This window comes from Giraffa tippelskirchi, chromosome 1 (assembly GCF_054371585.1).
Source record: "Giraffa tippelskirchi isolate mGirTip1 chromosome 1, T2T-mGirTip1v1.2.pri, whole genome shotgun sequence".
NCBI classification, from domain to species: Eukaryota; Metazoa; Chordata; class Mammalia; order Artiodactyla; family Giraffidae; genus Giraffa; species Giraffa tippelskirchi.
Genome location: NC_137275.1, coordinates 214,702,482 through 214,726,027, shown reverse-complemented (window position 1 = coordinate 214,726,027; position 23,546 = coordinate 214,702,482). Strand labels below are relative to the sequence as shown.

The 23,546-nt window shown below is 37.5% G+C and overlaps 1 protein-coding gene across 6 annotated transcripts in view; it reads right to left on the bottom strand.

Annotated features, from left to right (window-relative positions):
- Window positions 1–23,287, bottom strand: part of MUSK (muscle associated receptor tyrosine kinase) — a 91,846-nt gene extending 68,559 nt beyond the window's left edge. For 4 of the 6 annotated variants that reach the window (XM_081573934.1, XM_081573916.1, XM_081573923.1 and 1 more), the window contains exons 1-4: window positions 23,058–23,287; window positions 10,219–10,345; window positions 5,640–5,791; window positions 1,058–1,185 (exon numbers count right to left, since the gene is read on the bottom strand). In XM_081573934.1, the coding sequence (XP_081430060.1) occupies window positions 1,058–1,185; window positions 5,640–5,791; window positions 10,219–10,345; window positions 23,058–23,136 (486 nt within the window). In that variant the 5' untranslated portion in view covers window positions 23,137–23,287. The remainder of the gene's footprint in view (window positions 1–1,057; window positions 1,186–5,639; window positions 5,792–10,218; window positions 10,346–23,057) is intronic. The other 2 variants (XM_081573960.1, XM_081573950.1) reach the window with 1 other exon arrangement.
- Between the last annotated feature and the right edge of the window lie 259 nt (window positions 23,288–23,546).

Below are 23,546 nucleotides of genomic sequence, written 5' to 3'. Positions count from 1 at the left end.
AGCATTGCTCTTAACAAGTGTACTTACTGCCTATATGGGATCCTTTTAAAAGTTGGAAAACTCTACAGAAAATACAAAACTGGTCTTTATAATTAAAATATTACATCTATGTTCTCTTTGGGGATCTAAATTCAGTAGTATATAGAGAGCCACTCCTTCTTTTACTGTAGAAAATATAACAAAAGGAAAGCCAGAAATTATATAGATTATCATAAAAATGAAAATTATTTGTTTTATTTTAAATAAAACAAAGCTAATTGATATTATGCTGTATTTCAATTAATTGATAGAGATCAACACATATGTATCCCCCCCTTGGAATACTCTGAGTATTATGATATGAAAAATATATCGTCTGTGACCTCACTGAGTTCATAGTAGGTTATGCAAGGATGGAAAGAGACAATGATGATGCAGAATAGTAATAAATCAATAAATGTGGGTATAAGATACAAAAACAGTACAAAATAAGGATGTGAATAATGTATTTCAAGTTTGACTACTGTATATGATTGAGGTCATTGTCAAGGTCACCTGTCTTGAGTCTTGATGCTCTAACTTCACTCCAGAATGTTCTCATTCCTTTTCTTCCAAATCTCATTTCTTTCTCTCTCCTTCTAAAAGCTATTTGTCAGGTCTAAAACTTGAAGCTTAGTTCCTTTTCTTAAAAAAACCTCTTGAGTCTCAAAGATTCAATGTTAAAAAAAATAAATGATCCAAATGCCAACCAACTGACCAACCAACAAAGAAGTCTCTAGCTTAGCTTTGCTCTGCCTCTTTTATCATCCTTAACACTACTGGCCCCTATCTCTTTTCTCTCCGACTCAGCCCCAACTGGAATGCCTTACAATTTGCATATATATATATGTATAGGTTTGGTTACATTATTGTACATGGAAAATATTTAGATTTGGTTAAAATATTTAGGTTTGGTTAAAATGTTGTACATGGAAAATATTTTATACTAGAAGTTTGTAAGTGTGTGACTGAATTTGCAAAGGATTGTTGTATTTGAAAATATGTTGTGTATACATGTTTTAACATAAGCATCACTTACCCTGAGAGCACTGTCCCCCTTGATCCATGACACTGATGGTTTGGGATTGCCCATTGTAGTACATGGTAGAACTGCCTTTAATCCTTCTATTATTTTTACATTTATAGGAGGACGAGTTATTTTAGGTTCTAAAGGAAAATAAAGGAAAAAATTAAAATGGCAATTTGGATTTACTAAACTTAGAATTTCTAACTCTATGCTTAATTCTTACTATCCATTAAAAATATTCTTAGGTGTATTATAGTACAGAATTCACCAAGTGCTGAGACATGTTTTTAGCAGATATCAAACAGAAATAATTTTTTAAAATTTAGATTACCTCTGTTTTATCTTATTTGAAAAAAAATCAATTCATAAACATATTAGGAGTGTGAAATTATCATAGTGTTCTTCACTTTTTAAAATAGTTAATAAAAAGTTGATTAAAATAAGCTGTTGCTGTAACAACTCACATTAATTCATAGCAACAGACATGAAAACATATGAAAATAAAGGTTTGATATGTTTACATTTGTATAAAATTCTCAGTTATGACCTACTGTCCCTTTAGTTTCCATCTTAATTTGACCATTAAATTTGATGATTAAAAATTAGATACATTTGTCCTCTAGAAAATAAATGATATTACTATATTTATAATCAAAGAAATTCTGTAATACAATTCAGAGTAACTCTACTTTGCAAAGCAAACTATACTGTGAAACACTCCTAAATTAATTTTTTCAGAAGAAATAGTTTATGTCAGTTAATTTTTAGTCTCCAATACTGAGCTTTCAGAGGAAGAAGTTATTAAATCTAATGTATAGAAGAATTGACAAGTTCAGGATGCCAGTTATTTTACTATGTGAAACATTCATAAAATAATGAAGACTAAATTTATTTCCTTAGGAATTTTATGTTACAGATATCAGATAGAGAACTATCAAATAGAGTCTGTCTAGCAGGACAGACTACTGAGAAATGGATGCATTTTACTTCTTTTAGGTCATGTGCCATAATCAATGTGTTGCTTTGACATAGAAGAGTAGGAAATAAGGATTTTTTCCCCTTCTACTTCAACTGTGTGTGTGTTTGTGTGTGTGTTCAATGTTGAGGGGACATGGTTTGGTTGGATTTTTAATCTAGTTATTTATTGCCATTTACAGGTGGTATGATCCTGCACTCTGGCAAAAGTACAAGACAAGCTTTAAACATGTTATAGGAAAATATCAACTTTGTAACTGTGCCTGCTATGTAAAGCATACAATCCTTCTTCTTATCAATGACAATGAATATGTACATTTAGATAATGACTAGGCACCTTGATTGTGGGTAGAGTTGTCATACAGCTACTGATCAAAGCTTAGCTTAGGAGTTGATATGCCTGTGATATAATCAAAGACAGTATTATTCATTCCTTTCATTGGGCTCCCTGAACTGATCCCTATGGCAAACCTGAGTCACAGATAATGTCTTAGGCAGAAAACCTTTGTTTAAAGCAAATAACTCATATCTTCTCAGTGAAAAAGATATCTTTGGCATCTATTGATGAGAGGTCAGGAGAACCTTTGTGAGTAATTGATGATGAAGTAAACTAGGGATGAACTGAGTACTGATGTGGAGTGATGGATTCCCCACTCTAAGGGAGCATGATTCAGGTGGAGCCATGAGCACTGACTAATCAGAACTGGTTATTCTGTTGATGTTGGATGCTGGAGGTGTCCTGCTTTGCCAAAATTCAGCCTTTAGCTGTTGGACCCTAAAGAATCTGGGGGAAGGAGCTTCCTAAGGAGGTCCTAGGTAGTAGGAGTAGCAATGGGGGTAGGGACCCTGAGGGTCTCAGGAAACAGCTCTTTAGCAAGCAGTGCAGAAGCATTCCAAATTGTTAACAACTGGGATGGCCACACTAGTGTATATCCACACTAGGTGAGCTTTCCTAAAGAGAGAGTAGAGTAAAGAAGAGGAGAGAAGAAGAAAAGGGGCTTTAGGGTAGAACCAAAATAAAGAACGTTTAGTGCCAGAATGAATACGAACAATATTAGAAGGAAAAGTAGTACCACAAAGCACTGAAATAATTAAACATGCTCTGTGTTTGGAATCACACTTTCATTCATCAGCAAAATAGATCCTTCTTCCTTACTTGGTGTTCTTACTGCCCCACATGCTGAAAGAAAGCCTATTTGTGGGTACATCCTGACCTACTTACTCTCAGAACTTCCAGATCAGCTTTTCCCATGATGTCCTCACTACTTACCTATTACAGTTAATCTCAGACATCATTTATAGGTGTGATAAACATAAAAGATTAACAGACATCTGAGAAAGACCACAAACATGAAGGAAAAGAACCAAAATAAAATCAAAACTTAGCACGAAGAAAAAATTAGTAAAGCAGGGAAAAAGAAGAAAATGGTTTTTAACAATGTATAAATAGTATCCTTAGATAAGTGAATATTGCACCATACAACACATAGAGTTGGCTATGAAAAACAGAGCAATCAGGGAAGAAAGAACATCTGGAAATTAAAACTATGGATTTTTAGGTCAAAGTACTAAGGATAACATCAGAATAGCTGAATGGTTATATTGAAGACCAAATACATGAAAAAGAAGGAAAAGTCAAGCAAATCTCCTAGAACGTAGAATATCAAGATAGATACATAGAAAATATGAGGATAAAATTGGAGTTATAAAAAATCAAAAAAAAAGAAATCTGATATTGGTTGATTGAAAGTTTAAGAATGAGATCAAATGAAGAGGAAGAAAATAGACAAAAAGTGTAGCTAACTTGGAAAAAAACAAAAAAAACCTTTGGTTTTTAGAGCAAAATGGGTCACCTAAGACTAGAAATAAAAAAAGAACACACAAGCTTGTATTCTTGTCAATTTGAAACATTAAGAATTCTAGAAGTAGAAAAATCTGAAAAAATTTGGGATAAACATCAGATTTATGTGAAAACAAATAAGAGATTTCTTATCTGCAACCTAAAATGTCATATGACAATGAATAATTAATTGTCTATTAAAACCTAAAGGAAAAGCCTTTTAAAACTCCCACTTGTACTGAGACAAATTATTTACTTAAGATTGGGGGCAAAATAAAGACTTTCAGCCATGCAAACATTCATAAAATACATCTCATGTGTTCACACTGAAAAGAAGCAGCGAGTGACTTCCTCCAGCAAAACAATAATAACAAAACTAAAAGATAAAAGATGAAAGAAATAGTGATGAAAATCAACAACAAAAATTCACAATAAAGGTCACAGGCAGAACTGAATTCCACCATGCTTTGTATGGTGCTAATATGCATATTTCTGTGATTTTTCCCATCAGCAGTGTGACATCAGAGAGGAGAAAATAAAGGTTATGTCCTTACAAGGTTGAGAGTTTACAAGCATCATGTGCTGAGGCACAAGGGTTCATGAGATTTAAGGATGCTAGTAAGGTCTGCATGATGCTGCCACACCAGGTAGGAGAGAGAATGAAGTGAAGAGAGAACTGAATGAAGTGTCTGTTGGGGGGTCAGTGAGACAGAGAACAGACAGGAGTTAAAAGCAGGAGTGTGCCCATGATGGTGGTAGTTTGGAGTGGGAAGGAGGGCATGAGGGAGCTGGACTCTGTTCTTAGCTGAGAAAGAGACCGATAAAGTTTCTCCCTTCTGTTTGGAGGCAAGTCCTGAGTGTGAGAAAGCACTTCCCTCATCAGACAGAGCTGGAAATAGAAATGTCCATGTTCAGGATGTGACCTAATGCGGTTTAATATTAGAAATACAGTCTATTTCCTGGGGTACCAAGATCATAGATTGGATAGACTGATAAGGAGTTAAGGTTAACATCATTGGACTTGTGAAGGTCAAGGGGCTATAGGATGAAGTGCATAGTGGTTCTGTTTCATGGCTGTTAAAATCCCTTAGGATAATGGCAGGAGTAGGAGTGGATAGAAAGATAATAAATCTGAAACCAAAATCTTTGAGAAATATGGGAGAGGACCTCGAAGTGAGTAGATGATGAATAGAGTTAGAGAGATTGGTCAAAATGGTATAAGCCTTCATGAGAGGAAAGGTTTTGCACAGGAATGCAAAATATAATAGCTTAAAAGCAGCAATGAACCATCAGTACGGGCTAGTCTTGTTGGCTTGAAGTGGGTAAGAAATAAACAGCCTCCCTTTAAACAGAAAAGTCACTCAAGTTTGAAAAGTCACTCAAGAAAATCAGGTTTGAAATAAGGCAAAAGGGTAGAGTAAGTGTCTGCAAAGAGGTTAGAGATTAAAAGGGCATCTGGTTGTAATGAAACTGTTTTAAATTAAAGGTACAGGTAAAGATTTTAAAGGGGAGTTCCTGGTGAAAGATTTCATGGTGGTGCAAATAAAGAGCCATAATAAAGGCTAGAAAATGGGAGAAGGCAGAAAACGATGAGGCTTGCCTGTAGGGTGGTGGGTGATGGCAGGAATAAAAGGTGTGGAACTGTCTCAAGGTTGTGATTTGAACTTGAACTTGTCTGGCTGCCCAACCTCCAGATATGCAAGAGGCTCTGTTTACTGCCTGCTTCAAAGTGTACCAAGTCAGCTTAGAAATCAACGGATGATTCTCTTTCCCACTCACTCATCTTCACTTGCAGAGCTCCACAGCTCTCGGCAGCTCCTCCCACACCATTGTTGGCAATGCAGCAGTAAATGCCATCGTCACTGTCTTCCACGCTCAGGATGGTGAGGAGCTGACCATTCTCCCGAATGCTGTACCGGGTATCAAAGAGCCTGTGGGTCACAGACGATTATGGCAGGTTAGGGCCCCATCTGTGATTTTTCTGACTATGATTATATGATCCAGCAGATGATTTACCAATGGATGAAGTAGACGAAAGGGAAGAGGAAACTTGAGTAAGTTCTGAATAATAGAATAAGCTTATTTGGGAGTAGAAAGCTAACATTTTCTAATCTTTCCTAGGCTCCAATAATCAAAGCAGTGCTGAGTTCTTCAAAAATAATTTCGAAAGGTGGTGTCTATTGATAGAACCCACCCAACATAAAATTTACTTTATTTAGGAAAGTATATCATTACCCAAGATATGAGTCCTCTCCCATATTTACTGGGAACAGCAGCCAGATAATGAACACACACACACACACAAACACACATACATGTGACTAGCAGAAAGGGATTAACAGATACACACTACTATATATAAAATTGATAAACAGCAAGGACCTGTTGTATAGCACAAGGAAATATATTCAATATATTATAATAACCCATAATGGAAAAGAATCTGAAAAAGAGGATACACACACACACGCACACACACTGAATCACTTTGCTATACACCTGAAACTAACACAACATTGTAAATCAACTATGTGTGTGCCCCACTCAGTCGCTCAGTCATGTCCAGCTCTTTGTGACCCCCTGGTCAGTAGCCCACCAGGCTCCTCTGTCCATGGAATTTTCCAGGCAAGAATTCTGGAGCAGGTTGCCATTTCCTGCTCCAGGGGATCTTCCTGACCCAGGCATTGAACCTGCATCTCTTGTGTCTCCTGCATTGGCAGGAAGATTCTTTACCAGGAAGATTGGCAGGAAGATTCTTTGCCATCTGGTAAGTCCCAAATCAACTATACTTCAATTTAAAAAATGGGAAAAAGGGGAAGGGTTAAATATATATATTGAATTAACTAACAGTTGACTAGGTATTTGTTCATTTATTAATCAAATGTTTGTTGAGTGCCTAACAAGTGCCAGGCACAATTCTAGTTCCATGGGATACATAGGGAGCAAAAGAGGCTCACACCGTAAGAATTATGTTTTACATATATTATCTCACTAAATGGCACACAATCTGAATGTTAAGAAGGGGATTAGGACAATGGAAAGAAATATGAGGGGAAATATCAACCTAAAAGTGAGTTTTATGACCAAATAAAAATGCTTTATGCAACAAGTATATATTAGGCAGAGTAAAACCCCCCTCAAAGATACATGTCTTAATCCCCAAAACCTGTGAATATGTTACCTTACATGGCAAAGGGGATTTTGCAGATGTCAAGAATCTTAAAATGGAGTATCATGAATTATCCAGATGGGCCCTATGTAATCATGCATGCTTGCATGCTATGTCACTTCAGTTGTGTCTGACTCTTTGCAACCTATCGACCAGGACTGTAGCCTGCCAGGCTTCTCTGTCCGTGGGATTCTCGAGGCAAGGATACTAGAGTGGCTGGCCATGCCCTCTTCCAGGGGAATCTTCCTGACCCAGAGATCAAACCCACATCTCTTACGTCTCCTGCATTCGCAGGCAGATTCTTTACCACTAGCACCACCTAATAGTGAGGGTCCTTAAAAGATGGGAGAGGGAAGCAGGAGGATCAGAGAATGAGATGTGATGAGGCTGGAGTGATGTAGTTGCTGGCTTTCAAAATTGAGCAAAGGGCCAAGAAACGCAGGCAAGAAATCAGATTTTCCTCTAGTGCCTTCAGAAAGAATGCAGCCCTGTCAACACCTTGATTTTAGCCCAAAGAGACCGATTTCAGACTTCTGAACTCCAAAACTGTAAGATAATAAATTTGTGTTGTGTCAAACCACTAATTTTATGGTAATTTGTTACAGTAGAAATGGAAAAAAATAATACAACCTGAAAACAAAAGATGTAAAGGAAATGGATTCTTGATTTCGAATTTGATGGATGGCCCCCATCACACACTGATCTTAAAGAGGAAATAAAAATATAGTCATTTTTGGTCTATGTGACTAAGGATGATATAATCATTGGGTAGTTCATTAAATCACATTAAATAACTGGGCATAGCCATGATACTGACTCTCATGTAATTTTTGCTTTGCTTTTGTTTTTTTTCTATGTGTAAGTTTGCTTGGAAAATGTGAATATTGGAATATTTTACAGATGTGCTTGTGGACTAGGAGTCCAGCCACTCTGTGAAATAGAAACTTTCAAGATTCATAATCTGTTGTATCATTGCTGCTTAAAGTATATAAATCGCTTGTAGATTGTGAGGGACACAGTATTTGTAATTTTCAAAATATAAATTGTTTTCCTCTTTCTTACTGAAGTATAGATGATTTACAATATTATATTAGTTTCAGGTGTACATAGCCTAGTGATTCAGTATGTTTACAGATTATACTCCATTAAAAGTTATTGCAAGATAAGGGCTATAGTTCCATGTGCTATATGGTATATCCTGTTGCTCATTTATTTTCTGCATAGTAATCCCAGGTGGCACTAGTGTGAAGAACCTGCCTGCCAGTGCAGGAGCTGAAAGAGGTGTAGGTTGGATCCCTGAGTCAGGAAGATCCCCTGGAGAAGAAAATGGCAAACCACTCCAGTAATCTTGCTTGGAGAATCTTATGGGCAGAGGAGCCTGGAAGGCTGCAGTCCATGGAGTTGCAAAGATCTGGACATGACTGAAGCGACAGTACACACACACACACACACACATACACACACACGTATCTCTTAATCCCATACCCCTAATTTGCATTCCTCTTCCCTCTCCCCTTTGGTAACCATTAGTTCGTTTTCTATGTGAGTCTGTTTCTGTTTTGCACATACATTCATTTGTATTACTTTTTAGATTCCATCTGTGGGTGGTAGCATACAGTCTTTTTTGTTCTCTGACTTATTTCATTAAGCATAATATTCTCTTAAGTCCATATACCCTGGTGCAAATGACAGAATTTCATTCTTTTTTATGGCTGAGTAAGATTCCATTGTAAATATATACCACATCTTCTTTACTTATTCATCTGTTATGGACACTTGGGTTTCTTCCATATCTTGGCTATTGGAAATAGTACTGCTATGAATTTGGGGTGCATGTACTTTTTCAAATTAGTGTTTTCATTTTTTTCTGGATATATACCCTGGAGTAGAATTACTAGATCATACAGTACACGTATTATTGGCTTTTGAGATGCCTCCATACTGTTTTCCATAGAGGTGACACCGACTTGCATTCTCATCAATAGTGTGTAAGGATTTTGTTTTCTCCACATCCTCTCCAACATTTGTTATTTGTAGACTTTTTGATGATAGTCAACCCAACTGATGTGGGGTGATATATCATTGTTGTTTCTCTAATAACTAGTGATGTTGAGCATCTTTTTATGTGCCTGTTGGCCATCTGTATGTCTTTGTGAAAGATGTCTATTCAGCTCTTTTGCCCATTTTTTGAATGGGTTTTTTGTTTTTATTTTTGGATATTGAGTTGTAGGAGCAGTTTATGTATTTTGGATATTAACTCCTTATTGGTTATATAATTTGCAAATATTTTCTCCCATTCTGTAGGTTGTCTTTTTGTTTCATTGGGTATTTTAAATTGATTTATTAAACTGTATTTCAAGCATCTTAATTTGGTTTATAAGCCTTCCTATTCCAGGATTTCTGAGATAGCTTGCCTGATAGAGTACTTTAAGGCTTCCATAGCCCAGGGTAATTTCCCACATTACAGCGCATATAATAGAAGGAAATACAAAATTTCAATTAGAGTTTAGTGAAAACAAAGACACAATTTTTCCCCATCCAAGTTCATGGACGCAAGCCTATGGAGCAGTTAAACACTCTAGCCCTAACTCAAGGTATGTAGCCTTCTAGAAAGCTAGTGGTTCCCTTTGTTACAGATATTTTGGAGTATTTTTGGTCAGATAGCTATTGTAATGAGGAAAGGATAGCATAACCTTTATATGCCAAGTAGAAATTTTACTGTTTGAGAGGTTACCTTACTATATACATCAGGAGTCCTTTCTGACTTTCAAAAGAAAAAGTAATGATTACCTAGAGGTCAGATTCCTAGACAACATGCATGACTTGATTGGGATATTGAAAGTACAGGAAATGAGGCTGGTCCCTATTAACTCCCCAGAATGTCCTGGAACATGTACCCCCAGAATTAGGATACCATGGTGTTTCCTAATTACTGTGAAATTTCCTCTAGGACCTAACCTGGATCTAGGAAACAGCCCTGACTGCCATATCAGTTAAATCACTTGGCGTTGGACAATTCCCTTAACCTCACTGAAGTTCAAATCTCACATTTATAAAATGTGGGAGTTACATTTTAAATATTCTAGAAGGTGAACTTTAGTACTGCCAAGAGCTGTGATTGCATTTATGACAAAGATAAATCCCAAGTCAGCCTTGGTCATTCTTGGTGGGAAAAGGCAGAATACTTACTTAATTAGAATTTTATTTCTGGTCCAGGAAATTTCAGGCTGGGGGTAGGATTCCACAGCACACATGAAAGTAGCGACTTCTTCAACTAAGGCGTCCACTGTTTCAAGAGGAGTGGTGATGACAGGGGCTGAAAGGAGAGGAGAGGTGAAAGCCGGGCATTCTACAATACTGGTTCCTAACCCTCCTGTAAGCAGTCGGGCTTCCCTTATGGCTCAGCTGGCTAAGAATCTGCCTGCAATGTGGGAGACCTGGGTTTGATCCCTGGGCTGGGAAGACCCCCTGGAGAAGAGAACGGCTACCCATTCCAGTATTCTAACCTGGAGAATTCCATGGTCTGTATAGTCCACGGGATCACAAAGAGTCAGACACGACTGAATGACTTTCACTTTCACTGTAAGCATTCAGAGGTCGCAATGGACCTGAATGAGAATGATGTTGCCCCATAGCAGAAATTTGCCAAAAGGGAAGAAGAATTTTATACAGAGGATTTTGTTGCTACTTTCAAACTAGGCATTTGAGAATCAAAAGAGGAGGCTCTCAGGAGAATTGGGCTTAGAATTTATTATATATGAGTGGAGGCAGAGCCTGGTTTTGGTGAAGCCCAAAGTTAATATAATTTAGATATCCTTTTTAGGAGAAAATATATAAAATTATGGATACAAAATATCTATTGCCTCCCTCACATCAATCAACTGGAAGGAAAGTGTCACTGATGGGAAGTGAGTGTGAAAAGAGGAAGCCATCTTAACAATTCCTGTTTAAAAATAATTTTTCCCAAATTTCAATAAAACACGTTGATGTATATTATTCATATTGTATTTTATTCAATGAAATACAATATGAACACTTGGCTAGAGACCATTGGATGTCTTCAAAGGGTGCTCCTGCAAATGAGAGGCTTTGAAGCTGAAGCTTCATTGGATTTTTAGAGGATCCACACAGCTACAAACAAATAGATTAGGAAAAGACTCAATAATTTAAAGGCAAATAATCCAAAATAACCCAAACAATAAAAAATGAGCAAAGAAGCTGAATCAACCTGTCTCCAAAGAATATATACAGATGGACAACAAGCACATAAAAAGATACTCAACATTATTAGCCTTTAAGGGAAATGCAAATCAGAACCACTCTAAGATACTACTTTACATACTGTAGAATGGTTATAAATCAAAAAAATACGTAACAATAAATGTTGGTGTGGATGTGGAAAAATTAGAACCTGTGTGCGTTGTTGGTGGGAAAGTAAATTGGCGCAGCCACTGTGTAAAGCAGGATGGTGGGTCCTCAAATAATTAAGCGGAGAATTAATGTGTTAGTCACTCAGTTGTGTTTGCCTCTTTGCGACCCCATGGACTGTAGCTCACCAGGCTCCTCTGTTCATGGAACGAATATATGATCCAGGAATTTCACTTCTGGGTATATATGTGTCCAAAAGAATTGAAAGCAGTAACTCAAATAGATGGGGCTCCCCAGGTGGCACTAGTGGTAAAGAATGTAGGAGATGTAAAAGATGAAGGTTTGATCCCTGGGTCGGGAAGATCCCCTGGAGGAGGAAATAGCAACCCACTCTCATATTCTTGCCTGGAGAAAACCATAGACAGAGGAACCTGGCAGGCTGCAGTCCTTTTAGGGTTGCACAGAGTTGGACATGACTGAAGTGACTTAGCACGCATGCACTCAAATAGATATTTGTACACTCATGTTCAGGTGGCGCTAGTGGTAAAGAACCTGTCTGCCAATGCAGGAGACATAAGAGACACAGGTTGATCCCTGAGGTGGGAAGATCCCCTGAAGGAGGACATGGCAACCCACTCCAGTATTCTTGCCTGGAGAATCCCATGGACAGAGGAGCCTGGAGGGCTATAGTCCATAGGGTTGCAAAGAGTCAGACATGACTGAAGTGACTTAGCATACATGCAGAGGGTGAAAACTCCATGAAATAAGAGCAAACTGGCACACTGGCCATTGAAAATGCATCCATAGTGGCTGTATCAATTTACATTCTCACCAACAGTGCAAGAGGGTTCCCTTTTCTCCACATCCTCTCCAGCATTTATTGTTTGATTTTTTTTGACAAGGACCATTCTGACTAGTGTGAGGTGGTACATCATTGAAGGGGAAAAACGCATTCAGTTTCTAAATGAAACTTATCTTTTCAGTAAACTCAGAGGCTGAGGGTCCCATTTAACCCACATCTCTTTTGTGAGTGTTAATTTTTTTCACGAGGTCCAGTTCAAGTATCATCTCCTCCCAATCTCCCTGACTTGCTAGACTGAACCAAATACCCTTTTCTTTAACCTTGGCTCATCCTGTTTATGTCGCTCTTATAGCACTTGCCACACACATGCTCTTAGAATGATTTGTTTATGTTTTTGTCCTATGCTAAGTTATAAAAACCCTGACCTTTGGGTCAGGAGCCATGTCTCAGACCTCTCTCTATCCAGAGGGCTAGCACATTGACTAATGTATTGTTTAAATGAACCAAACTCTATTTCTGAGACCTTTATAAAAGGCATAAATTTTCTTTAAAGATTGAGAAGAGAATAGCTGAAAGAAGAGGGCAGAATTTTTAAGTGAGTTGACATATTTTATATTTTATATCTAGGCATTGAGGCCCACCCTTTCCTCCAACTTTGCACTAAAATAACCGTTAAAATATACAGAATGCAGTACAAAGAAATAAAGGATGGAAAGTATTAATAGTTAAGAGACATAAAGATGGGCAAAAATTAATAAACTTCTAATAGAAGTCCAGAAAAATAAAATAGAAGAAATAGCATAGAAGTAATATGTAAAGGGGTAAATTTCTGATTATTTTTCAAACTTGAAAAATAAAGCAGAATATTCAGGTTGAAAGTTTCCACCAAGCATCAAGCCAGATAAAGAAAAATTAATTCATTCTTAGATACACTAAATTAAAACTGTGGACAATTAAAGATAAAGAAAATCTTAAACCTTACTAGAAAGAAAAGATCAATTACTTTAAGAAGAATGGCAATTAGGCTCACTTGGTATTATTTGGCAACAACTGATACCAAAAGGCATTGGAGTAATAGTTTTAAAAGGCTGAGGAAAAAAATTACTGCTAGGCTGGAATTCTATAGCCAGCTTAGATAATCATTTTTTAAAATGAACATGCAGACAAATGTTTACCACTGAGACCTTCTCTGAAACAGTTACCAAAAGTATATAATCTCTGTAAGAAATAACTTGTATCCAAAAGAAAGGGGCCAGGGACAAGAAACCATAGTAAGCATTTGTTGTTGTTCAGTCATTAAGTCATGTCTGACTCTTTTGTGACCCCATGGACTGTAATCTGCCAGGCTCCTCTGTCCATGGGATTTTCCAGGCGAGAATACTGGAGCAGGTTGCCATTTCCTTCTTCAGGGGTCTTCCCGATCCAGGGATCGAAACTGCATCTCCTGGATTGGCAGGAGGATTATTTACCACTGAGCCACTATAGTAAGCATGCTGCTGCTGCTGCTAAGTCGCTTCAGTCGTGTCGGACTCTGTGCGACCCCATAGACGGCAGCCCCCCAGGCTCCACCGTCCCTGGGATTCTCCAGGCAAGAACACTGGAATGGGTTGCCATTTCCTTCTCCAGTGCATGAGAGTGAAAAGTGAGAGTGAAGTCGCTCAGTCGTGTCCGACTCTTAGTGACCCCGTGGACTGCAGCCTACCAGGCTCCTCTGTCCATAGGTGGTGATAAACTATAACTGCAATTTTAGATGTTGTGGAATATATTTTTTTAAAAGCTCATTAATTTTTATGTTTAAAAAAAGTGGAACTAGAATTCTAGATAAATAATTATAAGATGAAAATATAGGGAAGAAGTTTAGCAGATTGTTAAAACACTCTAAGCTCTTTATTGTAAGCAGGAAGATGACAAATACTGAATAACTACAAACATGGGAAGATAATATAAAGTTAGAAGCACACTGTTGAAATTTCATTAATTCTTGCCACCAAAATAATAGATTAAAAATCAAACTTTCCAAAGCATCAGGAGAACAAAAGGAACTGAAACTGCATCAATTAAAAAAAAATGAAGAAGGCAAAAAGGAGGATAAATGAGCCAAGAACAGGTGTGGTTAACAGAAGATACAAATTAATTTGGAATAAACATGCCCAAATACATCAGAAATCACAGTAAACACCCATGGTATGAACTGATCTGTGGAAAGACAGATACACGATTAAAAAACACGAAAGACATATCTAATTATTTTAAAACAAATGTTGCAAGTAAAGAGAATGGAAAATATATACAAAGTAAACACTACTCAAAGTGATAAAGCAATAGAGTAATAGTACTAATATAAGATGAACTTCAATATAAAGTGATAAGTAAGCATTTGAAGAGTGAAAAAAGACTTCTTAATGATAAAAGAAACAATCCATCAACAAGATAACAATCAAGACATTTAATTATTTAAAAATATAGACTCAGGACTTCTGGTAGTCCAGTGGTTAAAGAATCCGCCTTGCAATGCAGTGGATGCAGGTTCAACCCCTGGTCCAGGAACTAAGATCCCACATGCTGCTGGGCAACTGAAGCCCACGCGCACCACAGTTGCACTGAGCCTGCACACCCCAGCTAGAGAGTCCATGGGCTGCAATGAAAGGTCCCAAGTGCCACAGGTAAGACCCGACACAGCCAAATTAAGTAAGTAAATAAGTAATTTAATAAATATAGACTCAAAATAAACAAATCCCAAACTTAAACTGGTATTACCAGGAGATATTATAATGAAGTAATAGGCTCCAAAAATTTTAAAGAAAATTATACACACCTAAGAGAGAATGGAAAAATGGATGAATTCCAAAATGTTATTATCATTTATCTCCTAGTTGTGAGCATTATGTATACTTTTTTATCTTTGTCTTGCTGTATCTTACAGCAAAATATTACAAGACATACTATATAATATTAAAATATATAAAATTAATATATATTATCAGGCTTCCCTGGTGGCTCAATAATAAAAACCCAACTGCCAGTGCAGGAGATGCGGGCTCAAATCCTTGGGTCGGGAAGATACCCTGGAGAAGGAAATAGCAACCCACTCCAGTACTGGATATTCCCTTGCCTGGGAAATTCCATGAACAGAAGAGCCTGGCAGGCTAAAGTCCTTGGGGTCGCAAAGAGTTGAACATGACTGAGCATGGACATGAATATGTATTATCTTCATAATAAAAATTATAGGACATAATCAGAATGCCACAGAAATGTTAATTTTCCAATGCAATGGAAGCAAATTTGTAATTGATAAAAGGTTTAGAAAGTCAACCTCTTAAAAAAAGGTAGAGTTTTCTAAACAACTGATGAACAAAATAAGTGATCAATTGCATAATCACATACATAGTGATTAAAAACATCATATGATAATAAGGTTGCAGGTAATGATGGGCCCAAAGGATAATGGATGATATTGAATGCTTTTATTGTTTAAAAAGAAAGACAGACTACTGAGGAATTGCTTTCCTGGTGGCTCAGTGGTAAATAATCCGCCTGCCAGCACAGGAGATGCGAGTTTGATCCCTGGGTGAGGAAGATCCCCTGGAGAAGGAAATGGCAACCCACTCCAGTATTCTTGCCTGGGAAATCCCACAGACAGAAGAACCTGGCAGATTACAGTCCATGGAGTTGCAAAAGAGTCAGACTCGACTTAGTGACTAAATAACAACAAAACTGAGGAATGAGACAGTGAAAAACTCTAGCCTAGGAATTGAATCCAAATCCCTGCTCCATCACTTCCCATCTCTACTGACTCACCTAACTAGTTGCCTTGGCATCTTTAGCTGTAGACAGAGATAACAATAAAACCATTGCATAAGCTTGACATCAAGAGCCTCTTGATGAAAGTGAAAGAGGAGAGTGAAAAAGTTGGCTTAAAACTCAGTATTCAGGAAACTAAGATCATGGCATCTGGTCCCATCACTTCATGGGAAATAGATGAGGGAACAATGGAAACAGTGACAGACTTTATTTTTGGGGGCTCCAAAATCACTGCAGATGGTGACTGCAGCCATGAAATTAAAAGATGCTTGCTCCTTGGAAGAGAAACTATGACAAACCTAGACAGCATATTAAAAAGCAGAGACATTACTTTGCCAACAAATGTTCGTCTGGTCAAGGCTATGGTTTTTTCAGTAGTCATGTATGAATGTGAGAGTTGAACTATAAAGAAAGCTGAGCACTGAAGAACTGATGCTTTTGAACGCTGGTGTTGGAGAAGACTCTTGAGAGTCCCTTGGACTGCAAGGAGATCAAGCCAGTCAATCCTTAAGGAAATCAACCCTGAATATTCATTGGAAGGACTGATGCTGAAGCTGAAAGTCCAAAACTTTGGCCACCTGATGCAAAGAACTGACTCATGGGAAAAGACCCTAATGCTGGGAAAGACTAAAGGTTAGAGGAGAAGGGATCGACAGAGGATGAGATGGTTGGATGGCCTCACTGACTCATTAGACATGAATTGGAGCAAGCTCTGGGAGTTGGTGATAGACGGGGAAGCCTGGTGTGCTGCAGTCCATGGGGTTGCAAAGTGTCAGAAATGACTGAGCGACTGAACTGACTGAAGCTTGACATGATGATTACGTACAGTAAATAAATGTACATAATGCATTTAACACTGTTTTTGGCCCATAGGGAGTAATCTATGTTATTTGATTGCATAATTTAGAGACAGAAACCTGAACTATTGAGTTATACTCCTGGTTTCGGTGGCTCAGCAGGTAGAGAATCCACCTACAATGCAGGAGACACAAGAGATGGAGGTTTGATGCCTGCATTAGGAAGATCCCCTGGAGGAGGAAATGCTAACCCACTCCAGTACTCTTGCCTGAAAAATCCCATGGACAGAGAAGCCCGATGGACTACAGTCCAAAGGGTGGCAAAGAGTCAGACATGACTGAGCAACTAAGCATCCCCCCAAAAATTCTCAAAATGGAAAGGCATATAGATGAATTTCACTGCACAAAACAGAATAATTGTACTACTAACTGTACAAAAGTGGAAAAAGAGGCTCACAGCTTTATCTTCTCTGGTCTGCTGGAACTGGCTTATACTGGCTTGCAAGAGTCAAGTGTTAATTTTTCATAAATTTAACAAAGCAATTGAATAGAGCCATTATTTAAAACTAAATTATATGAATTTATGTTTAAAATAACTGTGTTAAAAACAAAGAAGTAATACTCAACATTTATCACTTCCTGATTATTTTACTACATTTTTCTATTATCCATGTTATTGGGGTTATTGATATCTAATGTCTGTAGAAATTACATACACAGCTGTGCTACTATACTTCTCCTCCCAACTCAGTCTTTGTTGGTACCTTGAAGTTGGCTATGATTGAAGCATTTGCACTACAGCAATCAACAAATTCAACATATCAGGGCCTTTTTTTTCCTCAGAGAGGCACTAACCCATGAGCATATTCTGTATTATCAATATCTTCAAACCTTACCATTTACAATGACTGTATAAATAGTATCCTGTTTATATAATAGTTCCTGGTAGGCAGCAGAATTGCATAAACAATCATTATATCTATTTTTTAGGGTATTATTATGTTAATAGTCCTGAAAATATGAGTGACTTTCTCTTTTAGAGTTTTGCATATCTTGTGTTTTCAGTTATCATTCTTAATGCCATGTATTATTTTTACTAAAACCCCCAAACTTGATTCATTAGTTTCTTCTCATTCAATATGCAGATCCAGAAGTGACAGAGGAAGCAGATATACTATTGATATTATCTTTCCAGGGAGGTGGCACAAACTCTGTTGAGATCAGTTTGAATCAAAGAAAGAAATCTTGGAATGTCTTGACAAGCTTAAATATGAAGAAATACATGAGGTGTCACTGAGAACAGCTTCCCTTAGTGTTCAGTGGCATGATGGTTTTATGTGAGGTTTGATTCTGTTTTTAATAATGTTAACATCTAAAATTGATTAAGAACCTGCCATCAGCCACGAGTTATACTTTTCATTCATGATCTCATTTATTTATCACAATAAACATAAAGGCAGATACTATTATTATTCTCACTTGCAGTTGAATGAAGGCTATGCAAGGGTCAGTAACTTATCTAAACAAAATAAGAGCAGGAAGTGACAGAACTGAATTTCATGGGTAAGGTTGATTTAAAATTCTTAACTTTTAACTCTAAGCCATACCATGTCTTCTGTGTAGTACTAGTTACTCACAGACAAGGGAAAAAATAAGACTGACATTAATATCAATTTCTATAGGCAAAATATTGTTGGTTAAGCCCAGCTTGCCCACAGTCCAAAATTATCCAAACAAATCACTTTTAAATTTTTACTGACACAATCACATAGTTGTATTTAATAATATTTATAGAATCAGCAGACTGTCTCTGTTTGCTTTCTTTCTACTGTCCAGCTTTCATCTCAGCCAGGGCCTATTTAAACTGGGACACTATTTCTCCCCTCTTTCCAAGGACCGCATGAACAACAAAAACATAAAAGTGAACACAGTGCTTTTCTGTACCCAAAGAGTAACTGAACTGGAATATTGGCTGCTGGATGAGACAGTTGTAATGTTGTCCTTTTATGGACTGTAACACACAGTCATTGCCATAGCAACTTCGGATCGATCATTTACTGATTGACATAACCAAATAACTGAGTAAACAAAGAAGTCAGGTGTGTTTGCTCCTTTCTGTTTTAGTAAATTAGGGCTCAGACATGCGACATATTCATGCTTTTCTAACATCATGAATGGAGTATTGCTTTTTCAGGATGAGAAAACACATGGGTATTAGAAATCTTTCAAATCCCCCAAAGAGGTATTCAGTATTGCTCATCATTTGTCATATCTTAGAAACTGACACATACTTCTAGTGATGTAATCAAATGTTATTTTTTATTATGAAGTCTCTGGAACTTATATAAGGTTCATTGATAATCTCAATAGTTACTGTGCTGTTTAGTCACTTATTAATGCCATATCATTAACTCTTTGTCACAGAACATACTCTTGGTCTTTGCCTTCAGAAATGACAGTGAGGACAGGAAGGTAGGAATTCTGGGTCAGTCTGTTAGGATTTCTGAAATGACCTCTCCTAAGGGCAGCCCTTCGGTATTAAGGCATGATTTCACAGGGACTCATCTAAAATGTGCCTGTTCCCCAGGTGGGGTCATTTCACCACTCATTGAGAGTCCTCAGCATAGTGTATAACATTGTAAGCTGAACACTGATAGGTACTTCATCTTAGGAGAAAACTGAGGCTCACAGTGAAGACCCGCTTTCCTGAAAGACACACAAAAAGGCATTGGGGGCTAGAAAAAGGAAGTTGATCTTAACATTCTTTTCCAGGCCTAAAGTATCCTCCTTTCACTTTCTTCATTTTTTGGCCTAAACTGCATGCTTTGTTGCCATATAATCTCAGTTCCCTTACCCTCTAGTCCTTTAGCTGCACTGACCCTGGAAAGTACCAGTCTTGAACTAATCCAACCAGCTGTCCTCACTGCTCCTGGGTTCATAAAGTTATCCTTGAATAAAGTGATACAAGGGTACAGATCAGGACCACTATGGGGGTGCAGTCCCCAACCCCAGCAGGTCCCCAGCATGGACATGTGGTCTTTCTACATTCTCTGGTCCACTTCTCTCACCTCTCTGAATGGGATCACTTCCGTTAGGTCCTCTACGCATCCTCACTTATCACTTTCCCCCAATAACCTCATGTCCTATTTCACCGAGAAGTTGCCTACTTCACCACTGGATTTGTGGTAGAAATCTTGCCATTTCTGCACTTTGTTCTTTAAAGTCAATAATATTTAAAGCAACTGTTGTTTCCCCAACTATGGAATGAGTTACTCTTTCAGTGTATGTCAATATAAACCATTCATCCAATCCTCGGTGTCCCAGATTTCAGTGACAGCTGTGCCTGTTCTGACTTAGTCGTATGTTGAATCTGTGAATCCTATCCCTGTATACATATGATTTAGAAGAAGTCATTAACATATATCTAAAGATAAATCACTTAAGACTCAAGAACTTCTAGGTATGATAGTAATGGGATAATTTTAAGAGTGGAGTTTGGACAGGAGTTCTTTGTGCATAGAACAGATTCAAGGCTGTTTCATGAACTCCCATACTCCTACAGAAAATCCCACTGTACACTTGGTACTCCCTGATAAAGTGTTAAATATTTTTGAAGAATGTGGTTAAGGCAAATGTTCAATAAAATGTTGGCTGTTTTTATACATGACTGTTTATAAAATTCTCCTCCTTGTGGTTTGATACTGAGCTCATGATTGAAAGTATCACCAGGTGAAATGATTCAGAAAGACAGTGACCTTTCTCTTTGTCTTTGAGCATTAGGAATCTCAATTAAACTAAAACTATAATAATAAGCTATTCTACAAAGTTGGTTATTAATTTTATTGAAGAAATCACATGCTGATGATTGGAAAAGAATCCACAGAATACTCTTGCACTATTTTAACTGTGTCAGTTTACTTTATGATATATTATGGTACAGATGCCTTGATTCATTCGCAATAAAGGACTTAGGAAAAAGGTGTACCATCTGAAAAACCTCTTCCTATTATTGCCTTCTGCCAAGAATAGAGAAAACAACTAGAGATATTTTGTGTAGCATAATTTCATTACTGTTAATAGTACTAAAATAATCACATATTAATGTGTTTTTGTACCAACATATTCCATGCACTTCAACATGTAAAATGTTAAGGATTGTATTTTCATAATAGTGTTTATTCTCAGAACTGGTAAGTGTAGTTAATGAATGTTTGCTCTTCCAGGCCTGGTGTTTTGGCTAAGGCTGATGTTAAACCCATATTAATTTAGATTTTTCAATAATACTCAAATACTCTCTTTGAGTATAATAGGCAAAAATATTGCTTTAATTTTTTGAGTTTAAAATCTAATTAAAGCAGTAAATAAACTATAAACAAATAAACAAAGTTGGGGTAACAATCTGGCTATTTTATTTAGAGGTCAGGATTTTGGCTTTGTTACATTTATGATTTTGTAAAGTTTTCAAAATAGAAACAGTGTGCTTTACCTATAAATTTGGAAACTACAAATCATCTCTTTCTAGATAGAAATTAGGAGGTTGGGTTTGGTTTTTCTCATGCATGGGATTCTAATTTGAATCAGAAAAATCAATTGTTGTGTTCCTTGTAAGACTGGATTTCAGTACATTTTAGCATCTAACCATGTCATTTTTATGTAACTTCATGGTTTAGAATCGCACAAATAAACTTACAACAATCCATAAGTCCAAACATCCAAGTGCTGCCCTTCCGGACAGCCGTTGTATGATCAGGAAGTATTAAAATAATCTGAAGCCAATGTTAAGTCTTCCTGGCTATTATTAGCTATTTGAAAAGATATAGATTCTCTTTTATCTGGAGGTACCTTAAAGTATTCGTTGACAAAAGTTTAAATGCATTGAAACATACCCTTCTGTGCACATAAAATAGAAAAAGAAAGAAATGAAACAGCATAAATCTATGAAATCAGACTGTTAGTGAAGAAAACTTTATCTTCTTAGTATGTGAATTTTGACCTTGTGGTTCCAAAATTTCTAGTGAACCACAAAATCTACTCTATGTTTTCCATCTAATATACACTATAACTACCTTCGCTTATCTACACAATACAAACCCTTCAGTTCTTTGGTAAAGTAATATGAAGGGAAAATAATTCATTTGAATGTGTCATAAATTCACAGAACTCTTTTTACTCTACTGTAATATGTTTAATTCCCTGGTGGCTCAATGGTAAGGAATCTGCCTACCAATGCAAGAGACGGGGATTCAGTCCCGGGTTGGAAAGATGCCCTGGAGAAGCAACCCGCTCCAGTATTCTTGTCTGCAGAATCCCATGGACAGAGGAGCCTGACAGGCTACAGTTCATGGGGTTGCAAAAGAGTTGGACATGACTGAGCTACTAAACAACAGTCCATTAATCAGAAAACTTTTAAATATTATTCCATTTGCTTTCTCATGTCTTTGTAAAAAGACTTCAATGAAGCCCTCAGTCACTTTGCAAATCACCTATTTTCCTGCCTTTCTTCCTGATTTGAAATACACTAGTCGCAGTTTCATAATACACTGGCCAGAAGCTGTGGACATTCTTGCTACCACAACAGGTGTTTGTCAGTTTCTTAAGTTGCTTTCCTTTCCCCTGAGGTGGTGTTATTTCCGGTACATTCCAAAGCCTCTGAAAAAAAACCTTACACAGTCTCTTTCCAAGCCAAATCATGACTCCAGCCTCCTTCCATGGAGAACCCGTTGCTCTTCAGACTTTTATCTTATAGGCAACTTGTGTGCATCTTTCTCTAATTTTTATTTGGGAGGAACTCAAATATTGATTAAGAGTTTTGCAGAGCTGAAACTGAAAATGGAAGTGCTTTTGCTCAGAAGCAAACACTCTGGATATCTGGGAGTGCGATTGATACATTCCTGGCAAACCTGATGTAAAAAGGTTTTCATCATCCATTTAGACCACCCTGAAGTTTGACATACACATAAACACACTGACCTCAATAACTTGCAGTCTACCTGTTAATGTTTCTCTTACAAGTGAGGACTCTGTACGCACTGAATGGCTAAACTTTTTATTGTAGAGCTTAAGCTGGGGACGGATAGCAGTAGAATGGAGACCATCCATCAATTGCTTATTTACATAGCTTTCTCCCTCTCCATATACTGCACCCCCACTTCACCAAGTAAAAACCCAAGCCTGCCATCATGAATCAGTCATGATCGGAACACACACATGCACTTTAGAACTGTCACAAGGCAACAGGAGACAAGAGTGCTGAAACCAACCTTTTGGAAGTTTCTCAGTCCCGCTGAAGGCAACCAAAGTAAGAATATGTACCAGTGGAATGTTGACGAACTCTCTCATGATTAATCCAGGCTCAGGCAGCAGAAAGTTCTTTCTGGACAACGCAAGGAAAATGCCTCCACCGTTTACATTTTAAAGCGTAGTTTGTTCCAAAAGGGTCGTCTGCTAATGACTGTCTGTGTCAGCAGCTCCACTGGCTCTAAGTATAATCAGGAATTCTCAGACTTGGCTGTAATGATAGACATGGCCAGCTGGTGAGTATCCCCTTAGGCCAGTAATGCAAGTGTAGGGCTGGAGGAACAAGGGAAAGAAAATCCCTCTAGAATCCCTTTTAAGACAGTAGCAGAAGGACAATACCAGATGCCTTTTGTAACCATCATTGTATTCTCTGAGGTATAGCTTTCCTGATCTTCTGAGTCAGCTCATCATCTCTCCTGCACTTATCTCAGAACTCTGGATGTATCTGAACA